We start from the raw sequence: 20,387 nt of genomic DNA, 5'->3' as shown, positions 1-20,387 counted from the left end.
GTTATTTTGACATCAGAATGGGAATGTAAGAGTTAACATCCATGGGAAAAATCTAGGCATTTGTTTACATAAAGGAGATTAATAAAAGGTACTCATAAACAGTATTAATAAGGAATTGCATGGAAATTGAGGTTGGCAAACTGAATTTCTCAGGAAGGCAACTTACTTTTTAGTGATTTTGTTCAATTCCTGCTTCAGTAATTTGCCCACTGTCGTGGTTTGCCTCAAAGTATTGAGGGCAGATTGATCAGTGGAGGATACCAAATCCTAAACAGAAAATTAAACCAAGAGGATTAAATGCACACAAGGCCACTGATGGGAAACATCGATTCTCTCCAGCAGTGACAATGTTCTTTCTCCACAATCCTGCAATTCTCCCACCTTCACGTCTATATTGAATCAATTTTGAAAATTACTTTTGAATCCATTTCAACTCCATTTTTAGCTTAATTAAATAATTATTTAAGGAACTAATAAATGAAATAGATGGATGGGGTGAGTTCTGTTTAACTCAGTTGGAGAGTGTGTGTCTCATAACAACATCAACACATGAGTTTGTCGCATGAGGTAGACTTGGGACTAGTCCCCTTGCCTGCCCTAAGGGTGGAAGTCAATAGCAAAGTACTAGTGACAAAACTACCAAGGACAAAACATCCCCAGATGCCAAAGCAAGGCTTGAGCGGAATGGAACAAAAATAGAAAGCGCTGGAGAAACTCAGCAGGTCCTGCAGCATCTTTGGAGAGAAAAATAGAGTAAACATTTTGAAACATTAACTGTTTCTCTCGCCTCAGCTGCTGTCGGATCTGCTGAGTTTTTCCAGCACTTTCTGTTTTCGTTTCGGATTTCCAGTATCTGTAGTTCTTCATTTTAGTTTATATGAATGGAATGGAATTAAATTATAAATGGAAAAGCCATTTATGAAACACAATTATCTGAAACATTTTTTGAGCTAAATGTATGTCCATTCCAATTGTTCAGTCTTGCACACTGGAACTATTGCAACACCATTATGTGACTTAAGCAGTACTTATATTCTTACCACTGCACGGCTGCATGCTGCAAAGCTTTGATCTCCTCCTGCGAATATTCTTCTCACAACTGACTTTGTTGTATGACCTGTCAAGATGAATGCATTTCGAGTAAGTGGACAACAATGTTAATCAAAGTATGTGTTGTCCTGTTGTTTCCGATGTAAAGTGTTCATTTTGTATATCTGACCCTTTATATATCTGACTCTTCCATTACAAATTCATTTGCCCATGTTTGGAATGGAAAAAGCCTATAGAATTACACATTGACTGAAGAATTTACAGTGTCATCACAGGAGGGGAAAGGAAAGATTACAGTATTCCATGTTTACATAGGGAACTTCCATTCTAAATACAGCAATAAGAATTCAAAACATGAAAGTAAATAAAAATGTGGACTGAAATTGAGTATTTAAAGTGAGGACTGAATTATGTCTATAGATGGTTGTTCCCAGACTTGAAAGTTACACTTAATTTTCAATTCCCTGCAGGCACATAAAGTTGATTAGATTTATTTTGTTATTTCATATAATGTTGAAATCTGGTTGAAACTGCAACATATTGCACCACAGATCAACATTAATGTTAATCATTTCAATGGGGGATAGAATTTTACATTGCTCACCATTTCCATTTTTGTTGACCATATCCATTATGTTGACGGGAAGAGGCACTAGCTGATCTTTGGTCTCTCTGTTTCCAAGTTGCCCTTTCTCTCCACAACCAAAGGAGTAGATCTTACCAGATGATGGAATGAAGACTAGTGTGTGGTAACTATTTAAAACAAACGCATCATAACTTTTCAGCGTTTTGCCTGGTTTTGCTTTGTGGATTAGCTCAAAACAATGCAAAATTTCTCTTAGTCTTGAAACTTTGGAACTCAGTGCTTTAAAATGCCAAGTAATTCTAAATATTTACTCATACTGATAACTAAGAAAGTTTAATTAAAATGGAGGAGTTCCATTTCCCATTCACTTCTTACTGTCTTCTCATTTCAGTACTGTTAGCTCTGACGCCAATTTTTTTCCTCTTTACTGATGGGATATAGACATCACTGGCTAGGCCAACATTTATTGCCCTCCTCGAACTAACAGTTAATCACATGGCTGTGGTTCTGGAGACACGTGTAGGATAGTATGAATGTCAGGTTTACTTCTTTTCAGGACACTGGTGAAACAGGTGGGTTTTTTTGCAACAATTATAACACAAACATTAGGCCACCCTTTTACTCAGAACATTTTCTAAAAAAAAAGAATTTAAATTTCACTACTTTCTACAGTGGGATTCAAACCTATGTCCCCAGAACATTAACTAGAAGGTCAGGATCAGAGATGACTAGTGTAGTGAAATTGCTGCAACAACACGGCACGGTGGCACAGTGGTTAGCACTGCTGCCTCACAGCGCCAGAGACCCGGGTTCAATTCCTGACTTAGGTGACTGACTGTGTGGAGTTTGCACATTCTCCCCGTGTCTGCGTGGGTTTCCTCCGGGTGCTCCGGTTTCCTCCCACAGTCCAAAGATGTGCAGGTCAGGTGAATTGGTCATGCTAAATTGCCCGTAGTGTTAGGTAAAAGGGGTAAAATGTAGGGGAATGGGTGGGTTGCGCTTCGGCGGGTTGGTGTGGACTTGTTGGGCCGAAGGGCCTGTTTCCACACTGTAAGTAATCTAATCTAATCTAACACCTCCCCAGGCTATACTTGACAAGTGTCAAAAACTAGTGGGACCTGGTATGAAACTTTCACAGAAGTTTTCTTACTGGGGCAAGCCAGAGTTGTATTGCCCCTTGGAGCTCCACAATGGAAGTCCAGAGCACTGCTGTTCCAGATTTCCACCCATTTTTCCCAAGCCTCACAGCTATCTAGCTCTCCATTCAGGATCCTCAAAGCCTGAATGTTGACTTGCCACATTTAAACCACACACTGATCCATTAGAATTAGAATTCCTACCGTGTGGAAACAAGCCCTTCGGCCCAACAAGTCCACACCAACCCTCTGAAGAGTAACCCACCCAGACCCAATCCTCTACCCTATATTCACCCCTGACTAATGCATCTAACTGACACATCCCTGAACACTATGGGCAATTTAGCATGGCCAAATCACCTAACCTGCACATCTTTGGATTGTGGGAGGAAGCCAGAGTACCCAGAGGAAACCCACAGAGACATGGAGAGAATGTGCAAAATCCACACAAACCTGAGGCTGGAATTGAACCCGAATCCCTGGCGCAGTGAGGCAGCAGCGCTAACCACTGAACCACCGTGCCATCCTACTATTTATTCACAAAAAAGAAGTGGACCGTAACAATATAAAACGGTCACTCAACTGTATTATAATGAAACAGTTGACCAGGTGGAGTTGCACTGTAGATGGTAATCTGTATTGGGTGACTAATGTATTGTATAATTTCAAATCTCTCTGGACCCTGCATAAGAAAGAATCAAAAAGACATAGCTGCATTTCGTTTGATTTCTTGTCTTCAGATCGCACCTTCCACAAGCTATTTGAGAAGCTTTCTTTCCAAACAGATAACCGACCAGATGTGGTTTAGTCTCATCCTCTGTAGAGTTGTGTCCAAGTTGCCCATAACTCCCTGCTCCAAAGGTGAAAACAAGCCCATCCTGGAGGAAGAACAATGAATTGAGGACACGTTATATCTGATCTCAAAGGAAATCTTTGATTCTATACATTGGCTGCAATAGTACTAAAGTTCCCAAATTGTCACCTTCAATGTTAGGATAGTCCCGCACCTGAATAGGGATGATTTGAGTGCCTCTGAACAAACCTTTGTTAGAACAGCAGTGTGTTCTTCTCCACAAGCGATATGGACAACTTTCTTGCAATCCAACAGCTTCACGTGGCTGGGCTTCTGTCTGCCTGTAAGATGGATTGAAAGATTGATGAAGTAACATTCCTTCTCCTATTTCCAAAGCAAATACCTGTTCTGGGGTATTTTGAAGGGGAGTTGTCTCACTAAATGAAAACCATTAAGTAAATCATGACTATTCTGGCTTACACCACTCAATAATGTTATAAACTTCTTTCCAATCAGTCTTCAGGATTGATTAGAGGGATTATCCTCTTGTAAAGTGCTCTTTGTTATGAGTCTTTCTGCACCAGGACTTTGTCAACAAAACATGATGAGAATAAAATATTGCTGGCATGCATGTGATTTTAAACAGAAGTAAATTGTCAAATTGAGTAAGTTTCAAGTAAGTCGGAGATACACAGCAAGGCGGTAACATTGTGGTAATGTCACTTGAGCTGTTATCCCAGATGTTTAGGATTATTGTCCCTGGGTTGGGACTGTAACAGCTGATGAAAATTCAATTTAGGAAATTTGGGACGCCAGCTGAAATCAGAAGTTTGGGAAATCCTTATGCTGGCTTCTGCAATGATGATCATGAGATAATTGATTGTCTTTTGAAGATTCCATCATCTTTATATGATCTGGCCTATATGAGATTCCAGACCCACGACATGTAACCTCCCTCTGGATTGACCTAGGAATTACACAGTTCAAGAGCTTTCCGCTTTTTACACAGCTAGTTTCATTGTAAAACTATTTGACAAGTATTACATCTTGTTTATCAAGACTTACCTGAATTTTTAACATAATTGGCAAGAATTATTGGTGAACACATTCTCTGGCCCTGAAGAGTTTAATTTATGTTTATGGAATCCTAAATTTCTTCATTCCATGGATCTTTAAATTGTTTTAATTTTATTAATGATAGTTCAATTTCATCTGATACTTATATCCCAATCACTATTTTGCTTGTTGCTTTCTGTAGTCTGTGAAAATGTTTCAAAATGAACGCCTGCTGGGCTGACTTGATGATATCACTGCTGCTGCATGCAAAACTGGAATTAATATGAGGAAAGGTGAAACCTATGCCAGAGAAATCATTAACACATTGTGGGCAGCTTTCTTTGAGGCCAGTAGAGTTGATGAACTTAAATACTAAACACAAAGTTAGGTCCACTGTTAAATGATTCTCTGACTTTGGATGGATGCAAAGCTTTGTTTGAAAGTGGAAGCAAGAGAAGCAAAAAGGAGGGGTAACTGTTTCTGTAAAGTTTCTTACCCTCTGTGTCCTTGAGTCCCAGCTGTCCGTGATTATTTCTCCCCCATCCAAACACCGTCCCAGAGAGAGACAGGGCGAAGCTGTGATCTCCTCCTGCAGCGATCTGTGCCACTGGCATCCCCATGAGGGATATCACACTCTGAGGACTGTGCTGGGACACATTGTCCATACCAACACCAAGCTGGCCATAAGTGTTCTGTCCCCAGGCAAAGATTTGGCTGTCTTCCAGCGTAAAAGAAATAAGAAAAAAAATGTAATTACCTTTGGCTAAAATAAGCGTATTCTAAGTTTCAAATCATTACGTTTAACTTTTACAAGAAAACTTAAATATAGGAAACATTTCTATTTTAGGGCTGTAAATTGCTGGGGGGAATACATTGCATGGTGCCTTTAAAAGATCACTTGCTTTTTCTGTGCTTAGAGATTTAAAATGGATACCTGTGAACAGCAGCTTTAAAGGTTACAAGTACTCAGAGAGCACCTGAATTTGAACATTCATATCGATTAACAGGCCCAGCAGAGGTTTCTACCAAGGCAATGGGTTTTTGAATTTAGCCAATCAGTTTGAACCAGATAATTAGATCCCAAAAACCTATTAAATTTAAGTCTGATAGTATTGGCAACATAGGACCAATCCTATTGTAAGAAATATTCATATTCAAGGGTATAAAAATAAGGGGACAGTTGGACAAAGACCCCAGAGTGAGCTGCCATCTACCGGAGCTAGAAATTTCAGAAATTTCTGTTCTTGTTTACAGCATCTGCAATTTTCTTGGCTTTCTTTTACAGAAAAAATAAACATCCTTTTACTGATAAAATGTTAACATAGGATTGACTGGATAAAAGTTGGCAAGTTCATAAAGGAATCTTCACGAACATTCGAGAAATAAGGTTAAATGATACAGCATCACGTGAAATTGGGAGGATCCCAAGATTTCTGAAGTATTAGAAACCCTCAGATAATTCTGTTAAAGATACTTTCCACAGCAAGAGAAGATATCTTCGTTGCTTGGGATTTTAGGGTAAAATCTTATTTTAAATGTTGATGGATATTTTATTCCTTAAAATTCCTAGATATTATTGAATAGTTTTAAATAACATCCAACTGAATTCTGTTGGATTTGGTGTTGCATTTTCTGATACTTTTTGGTATGACAGGTTACTCATCCATTTAAAATTGAATGCTTTTTAAAATTCCTATTATTAAAATCACAAGATTATTAAATCATCTCATTAATGATTTTTTGCTACAACAGAAAACAAATCCTAGTCTCTCACAAGCTCCTTAAAGTGGCCAAGAATATATCCTGAAGAGAGAAATCCCAGACCCTTAAAATATAATTCCAGCACAGCTAAGATTTATTAAAATTAAGCAGGCTGCTTGATGGAAGGCAACATTCCCCAGTAGTTTCTTTCCCTCTGGATGGTTATGTTAAGCCTACAGACTCAAGGTTAAGTGGTTGTGGGATTTATGAGCTTGAAGTCAGTGAACAGAAGTTTTCAGGAGAATAGTCCTGATTGAAATTAGCTCAAAATAAAGCTTTAAAACACAATCTTTGAATAGCCTCTTTATATGACGTTGGCTTCCAGAATACCATGAAGGTAGAAACAATTAGTTCAGTTGATAATAATTTGTGAATCAGAAAGGGTTGAGCTCATGAGTCAGAAAGGGTGGAGCTCAGATCCTGCTGCAGATAGCCCTAGCAATTATAGACCGCAGTACTAACTCAGAGTAGGAGGTCCATTAAGGGTACAAATATAAAATAATTGTGCTACATTTATCCCATTGTAAAGGGTAGATGGACCTTTTTACTTTTAGTTGCTGCTGCCCTGGGGAAGATATTGTAAAATATTAAATAATAAGGAAAGCTATGTGAAATTATTTTATTAAGTAGTGTGATGCCACGCTACAATTTTGCATTTGAAATAGACTGATTGAGAAGGACGCAATGTCAAGACATGTCTTCAGATTTAGACTTCAAAAGTGATACTATCTATCATACCCTAATTATTTCTATACAACTTAATCATGGATATCTCAGGCTATAGCTTATAGTATCCTTATCTAAGGATAAATGTATCTTCTTTGTGTTTGCATTACTATTCTGTAATTTGGTCTGGTGGAGAAAGTTCTACTCAACCCACACTGTGCTATTTACACACAGTGATGTGCAGCTCTGTGACATCAGCACAAGGTTGCTCCAGGACCCTGAAGCCCTTACAGAACAGAAACCACCTTGTTGAGCATTTCAGTCTATGTGGTTCGAGACGCATGTGTGTGGAACTTGAACTAGAACCTGGCCCAGGATGCATATAAATGACAGATGGACAGACACTGTTACATAGGCTTTGCATTAAAGCAATTTCTTTTTCACTTTTAAATGTTTTAACTGTAAAAAGACATTCAGATAAGTCAATGAATGAGAAATGTTTTGAGGGATAACGGCCAAGTGCGGGCAAGTGGGACTAGTTTAATTTAGGATTATGGTTGGCATGGACTGTTTGGACCAAAGGGTCTGTTTCCAACACGTATGACTCTATAATTGACTTTCCTTTTCAATCATTCTCAGTTATCTTGATTTACTGGTTTAGCACAACTGGGTGGCCTGTGAGGCCACTACAGAGGACAGTGAAAAGATAGATTTATATTTGCAGTTTTTAAGAAAAAAACTGAATTCAAGTTTGAAAACTGCCAGGTTGAGATTTAAACTCAGTTAGAAAAGGGATTGATATTAGTTCATTTGAGTATTTTCAAGTTGAAGGTACCAAAAGGCAAAATTATTGTGTGCGTTATTTTGTGTTATATATTTCTAACAAGACTTGCATTTACACAGTAACTTTTATGTCCACAATATGGCCCAAAATCAATGAAGTATTTTGTAACTGTAGCCACTATTGTAATGGAGGAAAACTAATACTGCAAATAGCCAATATCAAGCTTCTTCCTTTGCAGGGTTTGTTTTTCCACACAATAGCAATAATAAATCCAGGAGCAGGCCAGCAATTATTAGGAGGAGAACAGCATTATATAACAGGATAGGAGCAATGCCATTCAAGGACTACAAGGAGTGTTTTAGCTCGGGATAAATAATGATCAGGATACCAGTGGTAACACCTCTACTCTTTTTTTGATAGAGTCATGGGTAGTTTTATATCCCCCTGAAAGAGCAGACAGGGCCTTGGTTTAACATTTCATCCAAATAACTGGACCTCCAACAAATACTGCATTCTTCAGAACTGCACTGCAGTGACAGCCTTAGCTGATTTTGCATACACACTCAGGAGAGAGATCTGAACCCACAATCCTCTGTCTTAGAAGAATGCAAGCAGCTGAGCTGTGATTGATATACACTTAACAGGAGAATAATATTTATTCTGATGTCAGACACTCTGATCACCTTGACCTTTGCTGCAACTGGTGTAAATGTGACACATACCAGTGAATGCAAAGATCCCACTTTCAATCACAGTGCCATGCTGGTGTCCCTAAGTCTCAGGTTAAAGTTCAAGTCCAACTTGTCAGAAGCTGATGAAAGACAATTTATTTTTCCAATATTACTCATTGACTATGCAAGCCATGTTACATATGATGCTAAATGCAGACCTGGTTCGCAACAGGACTAGATGAGTAGTTTCTTAATTTTAACCTACATCTGATTATGTTACAATGAACATGGTCAAAAAAGTGGAAGAGCACAGCAGGTCAGGCAGCATCCAAGGAGCAGGAGAGACAATGTTTCAGGCATAAGCCCTTCTTCACTCCTGACAAAAGGCTTATGCCCGAAAACGTCGATTCTCCTGCTCCTCGGATGCTGCCTGACCTGATGTGCTTTTCCAGCACCACACTTTTTGACTGTGATCTCCAGCAGCTGCAGTCCTCACTTCCTCCTAGTTACAATGAACATGTTCAAGATTAAATTTTACCTTTAGTCAATGCCAGTGAGTGATTGTTTCCACAGGCCACTTGAATGATTTTTCTGTCACTCAAACCCTTAAGTAACCTAAACATAAATGAAACAGAATCAGAATGCAAATTCAGTCAACACCTCAGAGCTCTATCCCAAATAACAGTGGTGGTCCAGCTACAGCTTTCAGGATTCAATGGCAGCTCACCATCACCTTGGGATGGAAAATTACTGGTAGCCCAGTGACCCCCCAGTCCTCAGGAATTAATTAAAAACAAATGACCATTTCTATTTTTTTCTAAGTAATGTTTCTCACTTATTTAATTTTGTGGGAGGATTATTTTTAAATGTTTCAAACCCATGTTTATAGTACATGGTCATTGGACTTTTAAAATGTAACTAGAACTCAGCATATTCTTTCTTGTCCTTGTGTCTCTGCGCAAATTTCATAAAATAATTACAATGCCTCCAGGATAATATTGCTCATTTGAAATATATGACTGGATAAACAGTTGTCAAAGCCACCAAAGTAAGTTACTGAGTCAGCCTCGGTTCAGCTGGTGGTATTCTTGGCTTCTAATGTAGAAATTTAGAGTTGAAAAAGGTGACGCTGGAAAAGCACATCAGGTCAGGTAGCATCCGAGGAGCAGGAGAGTCGACATTTCAGGCATAAGCCTTTCATCAGGAGTGAAGAAGGACTTATGCCTGAAACATTGTCTCTCCTGCTCCTCGGATGCTGCCTGACCTGCTGTACTTTTCCAGCACCACACTTTTTGACTCTGACTCTCCGGCATCTGCAGTCCTCACTTTCTCCTAATGTCGAAATTTGTAATGTCAAGTCCCGCTCCAAAGACTTGAGCACAAAATCAATGCTGAAGTTTCAGGAGTGCTGTTACATTGGAGAGACAAAGTGTTTGACATCGAAAAGCTTTGCCAGTCGAAAATGTCTTGCTGGTGTTCATGGTCATTGCCGTCACCACACCTAGTTCGTGAGACCTTATCAGTTCCACATAAGGGCACTGGAGAAATTCCATCAGCAATGTTTCTGCCACACACTTTGCAGGAAACAGGAAGATTATCAAAATTCCAACATTTTCCTTTAGCATTCAGGCAAAACTGAGACAAAATCAACTTTAATGAATGGGATACTGTGTCCAAATGGTTGAAAATCATCTCCCGCTGCCAGATCCTGTTACCTCAACTCTCAGGTGGCTGGTGTTCCAGGTGAGGACAAAAAAATATTGGTTTAAAGACACTTGAAGCTCTCCTTAAAGCGCCACAGCAATGTCATTAATGAATGTGTGGAGCTTGTTATCAACCTTTCAGAATGGTGGCAACTTGTCCCTCAAGCTGAATCAAGTTTTGACTCTCAATGTCTGAAAGATAACATGGATTGGCAACAGGTAGGAACCCTCTATTCTTCATCCTACAATGTGCAGCTAAAGATTTGTGGACTCAGAATCAACTTATTTAGTTGTATGAAGGCCGATGGCAGAATTCAAGATCATGAATAGATGCTATCTTTGAATTGAAGGATAGCCGAAGACAGTGACAGTGATGCAGTGCTAATGGAGTGCTTTTGAATGGGACATTAAATCATGATAACTGGCTATTGGTAGTCTAAGGGCTAAATGGAGGTTGGTTGAGCTCAGTTAGCTGGATGGTTGGTTTGTAAAGCAGTATAACGCCAACAGCATGGGCTCAATTCTTGTCACCAGATGAGGTGACCATGAAGGATTTAATTTCTCCCCTTGCCTGAGATATAGTGGACCTTAGATTAAATGGCCACTAGTCGTCTCTCTAATGAGTCTGATAAGACCATGATGACTTGATACCTTGAAGGAGTACATTCTGTCAATACTTTGCCATCTTCTTTCAATTTATAATGCAATGCTGCAGGACTAACCAAACTATTCATTATTTTACACATAAAAGCCACCAGAAGTAATATGATTCTTACTGTGGTTTCAGTATGGGGAACTCCTTTGCCTGGGTTTCAAGTTGCCTTGAGTTTACTTGACTACAATAAAGACTTCCGGCCTTAGAAAGAAACAGGATGTGGGACGACCCACTGTCTGCAAAGTGGATTTTCTGTTCCTTGAAGTGATGAAAATTTCCTACAGGGAAGAAGAACAAAAGCAAAATATTATTTGAGGTTAAAATGGTTACGTAAGCTTCAGGCAATGTGAGGTTGAACTCCACGACAACAGTTTGAGAATTTGAATTCAATTTTATTTTTAAAAGTTATCTCATTCTCAAAGTCCTTTAGCTGTCTATAGCTAATGATTATAAGTAACTCCAGGCCCACATCAATGATATTCCTAAGACCATAAGATATAAGAGCAGAATTAGGTCGTTTGGCCCATTGAGGTTTCAAACCTTAAAAGGCACAAGATGCCACTTACTCGCGTCAAAACATGACATGATGTGCTACCAGGTATTTGCAGGGCAGGATGCGCTATAAGAGTCAACCTTGCCAGTGAAGTTTATATTACTATGTTAAATATACAAACTATTGAACCAGCAAGCTCAATTTAGAGTGAGTCGTGTCTTGCTGCTGCCAAGTGACTTAAAAAATGGAGCTGTTGCAATATTGGACACCTTACTGGAAGTATACTAAGGTTTTCAAGGATTAGTTATCATGTCAGGTTGCATTCAGGAAAGATTTACCAGGATGTTACTGGGAATGGAGGATATTGGATTATAAGGAGAGGCTGAATAGGCTGGGGCATTTTTCATGAGCATAGGAGGTTGAGGAGTGATGTTATAGAGGTTTACAAAATCATGAGGGGTGTAGGTAAGGGCTATTAGGAAATTAGGTTAGGAAACACTTCTCTTTAAAAAGGGGTTCTAAAGATCAGAAACTCCATCCCCAATTGAATATGATGCTGAGTCAAAGATTCTTAGACATCACCTTCCAAACCCACAACCACTATGATCTAGAAGGACAAGGACAACAAATATATGGGAATACTACTAGTGTTTCCTGTCAAGCCACTCACTATCCTGACTGGGAAATATGTCATTGTTCCTTCACTGTCACTGTTAAAAATCCTTGAATTCCCTCCTGACCCACATTGTGGGACCACCAACAGCACACGGACTGCAGCAGTTCAAGGAGGCAGCTCACCACCACCTTACCTTCTGAACAGTTTACAGAGACATGGAAAAAATCTGCAGAAAGCTGTAACACAAAGGGGTTTGGGGGCACTTGTACACAAAACACAAAATGCTAGCACACAAGTGCAGCAAGTAATCAGGAAGGCTAATGGAATGTTGGTTCTTATTTTAAGGGGGTTGGAGTATAAGGATAATGAAACTTTACTGCAGCTCTACAAGGTGTTGGTGAGACCACATCTGGAGTATTGTGAGCAGTTTTCATTCCTTTATTTAAGAAAATATATCATTTCATTGGTGGCTCACAGGATGGTCCTGAACATGGAGGGACTATTTTACAGGCAAAAGCTAAATAGGTTGGGACTCTACTCACTGGAATTTAGAGTAATGCAAGTCACCTAATTGAAACACATATGTGATTCTTATGGGGCTTGACAGGGCAAATGCTAAGAGGATATTCCCCTAAATGAGACAGTTTAGGACCACATGGCATAGTCTCAGGATACAGGGATACCAATTTAAGCCTAATATGAGGAGGAATTTCTTCTGGTAGAGGGTTGAGTCTTTGGAGCTCATTGCCCGAGGGAGCTGTGGGGGCAGAGTCGTAGAGTGGTATAACATGGAAACAAATCCTTCAGCCAACTTGTCCATGCCGATATGCTATTCTAAACAGAACTAGTCCCATTTACCATGTTTGGCTCACATTCCTCAATACTTTTCCTATCCATGTACCTGTCCAAAAATCTTTCAAATGTTTCAATTATACTTGCCTCTACTGATGAATAGTCTGGGACTTTTTTCATGAGTGTAGGAGGTTGAGGTTTATAAAATCATGAGGGGTGTAGATATGGGCTATTAACCCTCTTCCCTGTAAAACCCCCATGAAGCCCCAGATACCTTCCCCTGCAACTGGAAAAGATGCAAAATCTGCCAGTGCACCACCCCCTCAACTCCATCCAGGGCCCCAAACAGTCCTTCCAGGTGAGACTGAGGTTCACCTGCCTCTCTTCCAACCTAGTTCACTGTATCAGGTGCTCCCAATGTGGTCTTCTCTACATTGGGGAGACTCAATGTAAACTTAGGGAATGGTTCACCAAGTGTCTTAGCCGGGCCCGCAGGGGCTAACTGGACCTCCTAGTCACTGCCCATTTTAATTCCCTTCCCGACATGACCATCCTTGGCCTCCTCTATTACCACAACGAACCAAACCACAAATTGGAGAAACAACACCTCATCTTCTGCCTAGACAGCCTACAGCCTGGAGGACTCAACATCGAGTTCTCCAATTTCAAATAACCTCCATTCCCATGCCCCCCTGACTCCCTTCCCAGCCCCTCCCCCTCCTTTCCACTCGTCCCTGCCACCAACCAGATTCGTTCCTTCCATTGACCAACCAGGTTGTACCCTCTACCTGTCTTCACCTATCCCCCCACTTCACTACCCTGCCACGCCATCCCCTTTATCTGCAGCTCCCACTACACCCACCCCAGTCCTGAAGAAGGGTTACATTCAAAATGTCGACTTCTTCACCTTCTGATGCTGCCTGGCTTGCTGTGTTCTGCCAGCCTCCTGCCTGTCGGCTTTGGATTCCAGCATCTGCAGATTTTTTGTCTTTACTACTTCTTCTGGCAGCTCATTTCGTCTGCACTCCACCGTCTGTGTGAGAAAGTTGCCCCTCAGGTCCCTTTTAAATCTTTCCTCTTTCACCTTAAACCTATGCCCTCTAGTTTTAGACTCCTCTACCCCAGGGAAAAAGATCTTGGCTATTCACCTTGTTTATGCTCCTCGTGATTTTATAAACTTCTATAAGGACACCCTTCAGCCTCCTACGTTCCAGGGAAAAAAGTCCCAGCCTCTCCTTATAACTCAAACCTTCCAGTCTCAGTAACATCTTTGTAAATCTTTTTTGCACTCTTTCCAGTTTAATAACATCCTTCCTGTGGCAAAGCGACCAGAATTGCATGCAGTACTCCAAATGTAACCTTACCAACCTTACAGCCGCAGCATGACATCCCAACTCCTGTACTCAATGCTCTGACTGATGAAGGCAAATATGCCAAGTGATTTCTTCACCACGCTGTCTACCTGAGATGCCACTTTCATGGAACTGTGTACCCGCACCCCTAGGTTTCTCTGTTCGACAGCACTCCCCATGGCCCTGCCATTAATTATGTAATATCCTGCCAAAGTGTAACACCTCACATTTATCCAAATTAAACTCCATCTGCTACTCCTGGCCCAGTTGATCAAAGTCCCATTGTATTCCTAGGTAACTTTCTTCACTGTCCACTATATCATCAATTTTGGTGTCATCCACAAACTTACTGACCATGCCTCCAATATTGCCATCCAATTTTTTAATATATATGATGAGCAACAGCGGACTCAGCACCAATCTTTGCGGCACACTGCTGGTCATAGGCCTTCAGTCTGAATAACCACCCGCTACCACCCCCTTCTGTCCCCAACTGGCTAGCTCTCCCTGGATCCCATGTGATCTAATCTTCCTAACCAGTCTAGCATGTGAAAACTTGTCGAAGGCCTAGCTAATGTCCACATAGACAATGTCTACCACTCTGTATTCAAATAATATTCCAAAATAAACTCATGATAGTGGAGGCAGAATGAAGATAGACTCTCTGTCAGTTATATCTTTATATTCTCTTTATTCTTAAACTATTTAAAATGGTACTGGATTGTGGCAACAATTGAAGCTTTTTATTGTATTATTCATTGTAAAATGCAAGTGACAATAAATCATTCAAATTCAAACATCGACTTGCTCACCTCTTCAAAAGATACAATCAAGTTAGTGAGACACAATTTCCTATGCGCAAAGCCATGCTATTCCTAATTAATCCTTGTCTTTCAAAATATACGTCGGACCTTTCTCTCAGAATCCCCACCATCAACTTACCACCGACATCAGGCTCATTGGTCTGTAGTTCCCTGCTTTTCCTTGTAGCCTTTCTTAAATAATGGCATATTAGCCATCCTCTAGTCTTCCAGCACCTCAATTGTGGCTGATGTTACAAATCTCTCTTCTCGGGGCCCCACAATTTCTTCCTTAATTTCCCAAATGTCCTGGGATACACTTGATCAGTTCCCAGGGATTCATCCATCTTTATGCATTTAAGATCTCCAGCATCTCCTCTTCTGTAATGTTGACTCTTTCCAAGATATCACTATTTATTTCCCCCAAGTTCCCTAGCTTCCATGTCTTTCTCCACAGTAAATACTGCCACAAATTATTAATTTAATATCTCACCCACCTCCCATGATTCCACACTTAGACAGACTCATAGTTCCCGTTGAGGGGTCCTAATCTCCCCCAAGTACTATTTTGCCCGCTATATACTTGTAGAGTCTCTTTAGATTCTCCTTAATCTTATTTGCCAAAGCTGTCTCATATCCCCTTTTTGCCCTCCTGATTTCCTTCTTAAGTGTAATCCTATACCCCCTATACACCTCAAGGGATTCACTTGATCCCAGCTTTCTATACCTAGCATATGCCTCCTTCTTTTTCATGACCTGAGGCTCAATATCTATAGTCATCCAGTATTCCCTACTCATGCCAGCCTTGCCCTTCACACTAACTGGAACATGCCATCCATGAATACTCGTTATTGCACTTTTGAAAGCCTTCCACTTGCCAGTTATCCATTTACCTGCAAACAGCCTTCCCCAATCAACTTTGAAAGCTTGTATGTAATGCCATCAAAATCGACCTTCCCCAATTGAGAAATGTAACTTGTGAAGCAGGCCTACCCTTTTCTCTTATAACTAATAGAATTAGTTCTGCTTCCCACTAACCCCTCAGTCACTTGCCCTGCCTTATTTCCCAAGATGTGGTGGAGTTTTGCCCTTCTCTAGTACGGCCATCTACATAATGATTGCTGACCACTGGGAGGGCCTGTGTGATAATCCCATAAAAGTGATCACCTCCTCCTTGTTTCTCAGTTCCACCCATTTGCCATAACTGGAAATCCACAAGGAATAGTCTCTTTGAGTACTGCCGTGATAGTTCCCTCCTCTCCCCCTCCTCTCTTGCCTCCCTTCCATCCTTCCTGAAGGATTTGTAACCCAAAACATTGAGCTGCCAATCCTGTCCCTCCCTCAGCTATGTTTCTGCAATTCCTATGATATCCCAGTCCCATGTTCCCATCCGTACCTTGAGTTCATTTGCTGTGTCTTGTCAGGCCTCTTGCATTGAAATAAATGCAGTCTAATTTATCAGTCTTCCCTCATTCTCTGCCGTGCTATTGCCTGCCTTGACTATATAACTTGCTCTCTCTAACTCCTGGACTAGCCTCAACCTTCTCTCTTGTGGATACATCGAGGTGGAACCCAGAGAGAGTGAGAGACATTTGAAAGGAGTAGGAACGAGAAGATAATAGAGAGCAAGTTAGGAGAAGAAGAAAAGCTGAATTATGTGATAATAAAAGCTAAAAGTAGGAGAAAATGGGTTTAGCTTCTGATTTACTAATCTTAAAGAGGCGACCCACTGGACTTTGATGGGTGCCCTCGTCACATCCCTGTTATTGTTGGTTAAAATGCCAATTAATGTGCCCTAGGTGGTTCATGAAACCCTGGGCAACGGCAACGGTCCATCTACTCAGTTGATAATCAACTCCAGTGGTGTGAATAGAGCAAAGTTTCACTGTGAGACAAATATTGTCGATCCAAATCCCCCTGAGAATTTGCAAGTTTGATCAACATTTTTTTTGTTTCCACAACGATATTGCTGGCTCTGTTCGCTCACCGTTGGATTTTGAACGGGATCAAACTGAGCTAGGCGCTTTACTGTTCTATCAGCTGATGTTTGGAGGCAGCTGCTTCGTGGCTGAGAGCTGGATTCTGTCTGTTATTGCTGCAACTGTCCATGTGATTGAGAGAAACGAAACCGAAAGATGCCACAAACAAAAATGAAGAAACGTAATTTAGAGAGAACAGGGGAAGAGATGTGTGGGAAGAAATATACCACATCTCTCTGGAAATTTCACTTAAAACCCAAACATCGTAATCCTGCTTTGTATAATCGACACTCACATTATAACCAATGTTCCAACTAACCAACATATTCTAACCCATAACTAACTTATAGTTGATGTCCACATTATAACCGACATCCACATTATAATCGACACTCAAACTGTAACTATAGGTAGACAAATGCAGTGTGCGGCTCGGGCACTGCGTTAAAATAAACATAAAATTGTCCCCGGAATTGTATTTAATTTGAATGAATTATCAGGCTGTAACAAAAGTCATAAATAAAAATTTAACAAGGATTGGGCAATAAATGCTGACTCAGCCAGCGACCCATAAATAAATACAAACGCAATTTTATATTGATAATCCATGGTCTCCCATCCCACACATCGTTAGCTACAAACTTCGAACACTTTATTTGCTTTGCAATACGTCTAAATCTTCACATATACATCTTCAGATATATAATCATTTAATTTTAAACAATTCTTCCTATTATAGACAGGACTGTAATATTTCGATTTCCTCACCAGGTTTTGATTTTCGCTTCCATCCGCGGGCTCTGGTATAAACTTTCCCGTTTTCCAACACAAACACAGTGACTCCTTCCCGGCTGCAAACATGCTGAACCCTCTCTCCTTTGAGAATCTCCTCTGACGGGGAACAGGGATTCTGTCCGCTCCCTGAGGCCAACTCTCCCCAACACAACATCGTTCTCTCTCTCTCTCTCTCTGCCTGCTTTATTATTCCTCCTTCAATCTAGCGGGAACCGAGAGAGAGGAAAATAAAACAACCACAACTCAGAAAGTCAGATATAAAATATTCCTGCTCGGCAACTAGCACTGCCTTTGACAATGCAGCCACACACAAGAATATATTCAAACCTTTGGGGGAAATTCCCTTTTTATGGTTCCGCCTCTGATCCAGCAGCGCGAGCCAATTGCAACGCGGATTGGAATATTTTGGAGACACACCCTTCAATGTATTGAGTTTCCATTTCCGACTGATGGTGTTTGAAGTATGAAAGAGAACTGAATCCGAAACCGAATCTGAGGCCACATCAGGAACTCGGAGTACAGTCGGCGAATGAAAATCGACTCAGAATATCTCATGTAAACATTAAAGAGGAAACCGCCCTGTTAGTAAACAGGAAAGATACCGTGGATGGTGGAAATCTACAACAAAAACAGGGAATGCTGGAGTAACTCACCGGGTCTGATAGCATTTTTTTTCTCTCTGGAGGGAGAAAACAGAGTTAATGTTTCGAGTCCAGAATGACTTCTTCAGAATTGAAAGTTTTGGAATTTTTTTATTTCATTTTTAAACAGAGGGTCAGCGCAATAGACAAAGGGGTTGTTAGTGGTGGTGAAAGGCAAAAAGATGTAAAATAGGTCTAAAGTAAGGTGTCAAAGGGAGAGCTTGGGTCCTCTCTACTAAGAGCTAAGTAAACAAGATACAAACTATCCAACAAAATATCTGAAAGAACTGGGATCCTGTAAATCACAAACAAAAACAGAAATTGCTGGAAAAGCTCAGCAGGTCTGGTAGCATCTGTTGAGAGAAATCAGAGTTAACCTTCCAAGTCCAGTGGCCCTTCCTCAGAACTGATGATAGCTGGGAATAAAAACTATACAAGTTTGTGGGGAGTGGGGGAATGTGAGGAAAAATGGAGAACAGTCACAATGCAGTCATGATTTGGAGGTGCCAGTGTTGGATTGGGGTGGGCAAAGTTAAAAATCACACATCACCAGGTTATAGTCTAACAGGTTTACTTGGAAGCACTAGCTTTCAGAGCATTGCTCCTTCATCAGGTGGTTGTGGTGTTCGGGTGGCACGGTGGCTCAGTGGTTAGCACTGCTGCCTCACATCGCCACGGTCCCAGGTTTGAATCCAGCCTCGGGTGACTGTGGGGAGTTTGCACATTCTCCCCGTGTCTGTCTGGGTTTCCACCGGGTGCTCCAGTTTCCAAATGTGCAGGTCAGGTGATTTGGCCATGCTAAATTGCCCATAGTGTTAGGTGCATTAGTCAGAGGGAAATGGGTCTGTGTGGGTTACTCTTCGGAGGGCCGGTGTGGACTGGTTGGGCCGAAGGGCCTGTTTCCACACTGTAAGGAATCTAATCTAATCTAAATTGGTGTTTGTGACTATTAACATAATGCAGTTAGTTTCTAAAGTTATGGAATTCAACATTGAGACCTCAAGTCTGTACAGTGACTAAGCAGAAAATGGGGCGTTGTTCCTGGAATTTGTGTTCTGCTTTGTTGGAGCATTGGAGCTGACCCAGGACAGAAATGTTAGCATGAGTTAATTGAAACGGCAAGCAACTAGGATGTTGAGGTCAATCCTATGTACAGAGTGGAGATGTTCCACAAAGCAGTCACCCAGATGTATTTGCTCTTGCCAATGTAAAAGAGACAGCTTTGTGAGCAGCGAATGCAGTAGACTAGGTTGAAAGAAGGTTAAAAACAATGACTGCAGATGCTGGAAACCAGATTCTGGATTAGTGGTTGAAAGAAGTGAAGGCTGTTTCACCAAGAAGGTGGAGTTAGTATTACTGGCTAACATGAGCTATGAAACAGCAAGAATGTATCTGTTTGTGCAGGACTTGACTCAGTTGTATTCTGCTGTCTGAGCCCAACTTTTCCACCAACTCCCCTCTCCACTCACTTTATTACTGCCCCTTTAAACAACTGGTAACCAAGAGAAGGGAAAATCCAATTCTCATTGGGTCTGGAGTCAATGTTGAGGCCTCCCAGGGCAACTTCCTTTCCAACTGCATACCCACTGAGCTGCCATCTCTGCTGGGTCTGTCCAGCTGGTGGGACAGGACATATCCAGGGATTGTGATGATGGTGTCTGAGACATTGTCTGTAAGGTATGATTCCATGAGTATGACTAGGTCAGACTATTACTTGACTAGAGTTTAGATTAGAGTGGTGCTGGAAAAGCACAGCAAGTCAGGCAGCATCCGAGGACTAGTCTGTGAGACAACTCTCCCAATTTTGGCACTAGCCTCCAGGTGTTTGTGAGGAGGACTTTGCAGGGTCTTACAATCCTTAGAATCCCTTCAGTGTAGAAACAGGTCCTTTAGCCCAGTAGGTCCACACCATCCTTCCAAACAGACCTTGACTGGCCTATTTCTGCCGTTGCCTTTTCTGGTGCTTAGGTCAATGCCCGGTGATCTGTCCAGTTTCATATCTTTGAGATTTTTTTTTTCATGATTGGTGCAAATGACTAGCTTGCTAGGCTAGTTCAG

At 41.0% G+C, this 20,387-nt stretch overlaps 1 protein-coding gene across 2 annotated transcripts in view; it reads right to left on the bottom strand.

Annotated features, from left to right (window-relative positions):
* The window catches only part of LOC140485597 (probable E3 ubiquitin-protein ligase HERC4), a 58,014-nt gene extending 39,889 nt beyond the window's left edge, over positions 1-18,125 (bottom strand). The window contains exons 1-10 of one of the 2 annotated variants that reach the window (XM_072583887.1): positions 18,016-18,125; positions 17,662-17,890; positions 10,983-11,139; positions 9,042-9,118; positions 5,118-5,339; positions 3,815-3,906; positions 3,520-3,650; positions 1,655-1,803; positions 1,041-1,117; positions 167-267 (exon numbers count right to left, since the gene is read on the bottom strand). In XM_072583887.1, the coding sequence (XP_072439988.1) occupies positions 167-267; positions 1,041-1,117; positions 1,655-1,803; positions 3,520-3,650; positions 3,815-3,906; positions 5,118-5,339; positions 9,042-9,118; positions 10,983-11,139; positions 17,662-17,842 (1,187 nt within the window). In that variant the 5' untranslated portion in view covers positions 17,843-17,890; positions 18,016-18,125. The other variant, XM_072583886.1, reaches the window with a different exon arrangement.
* Positions 18,126-20,387: the final 2,262 nt, after the last annotated feature.

Source organism: Chiloscyllium punctatum, chromosome 14 (genome assembly GCF_047496795.1).
Source record: "Chiloscyllium punctatum isolate Juve2018m chromosome 14, sChiPun1.3, whole genome shotgun sequence".
Lineage (NCBI taxonomy): Eukaryota > Metazoa > Chordata > Chondrichthyes > Orectolobiformes > Hemiscylliidae > Chiloscyllium > Chiloscyllium punctatum.
Note: the sequence above shows the minus strand (reverse complement) of the source record. Positions and strands in the feature narration are given on the sequence as shown.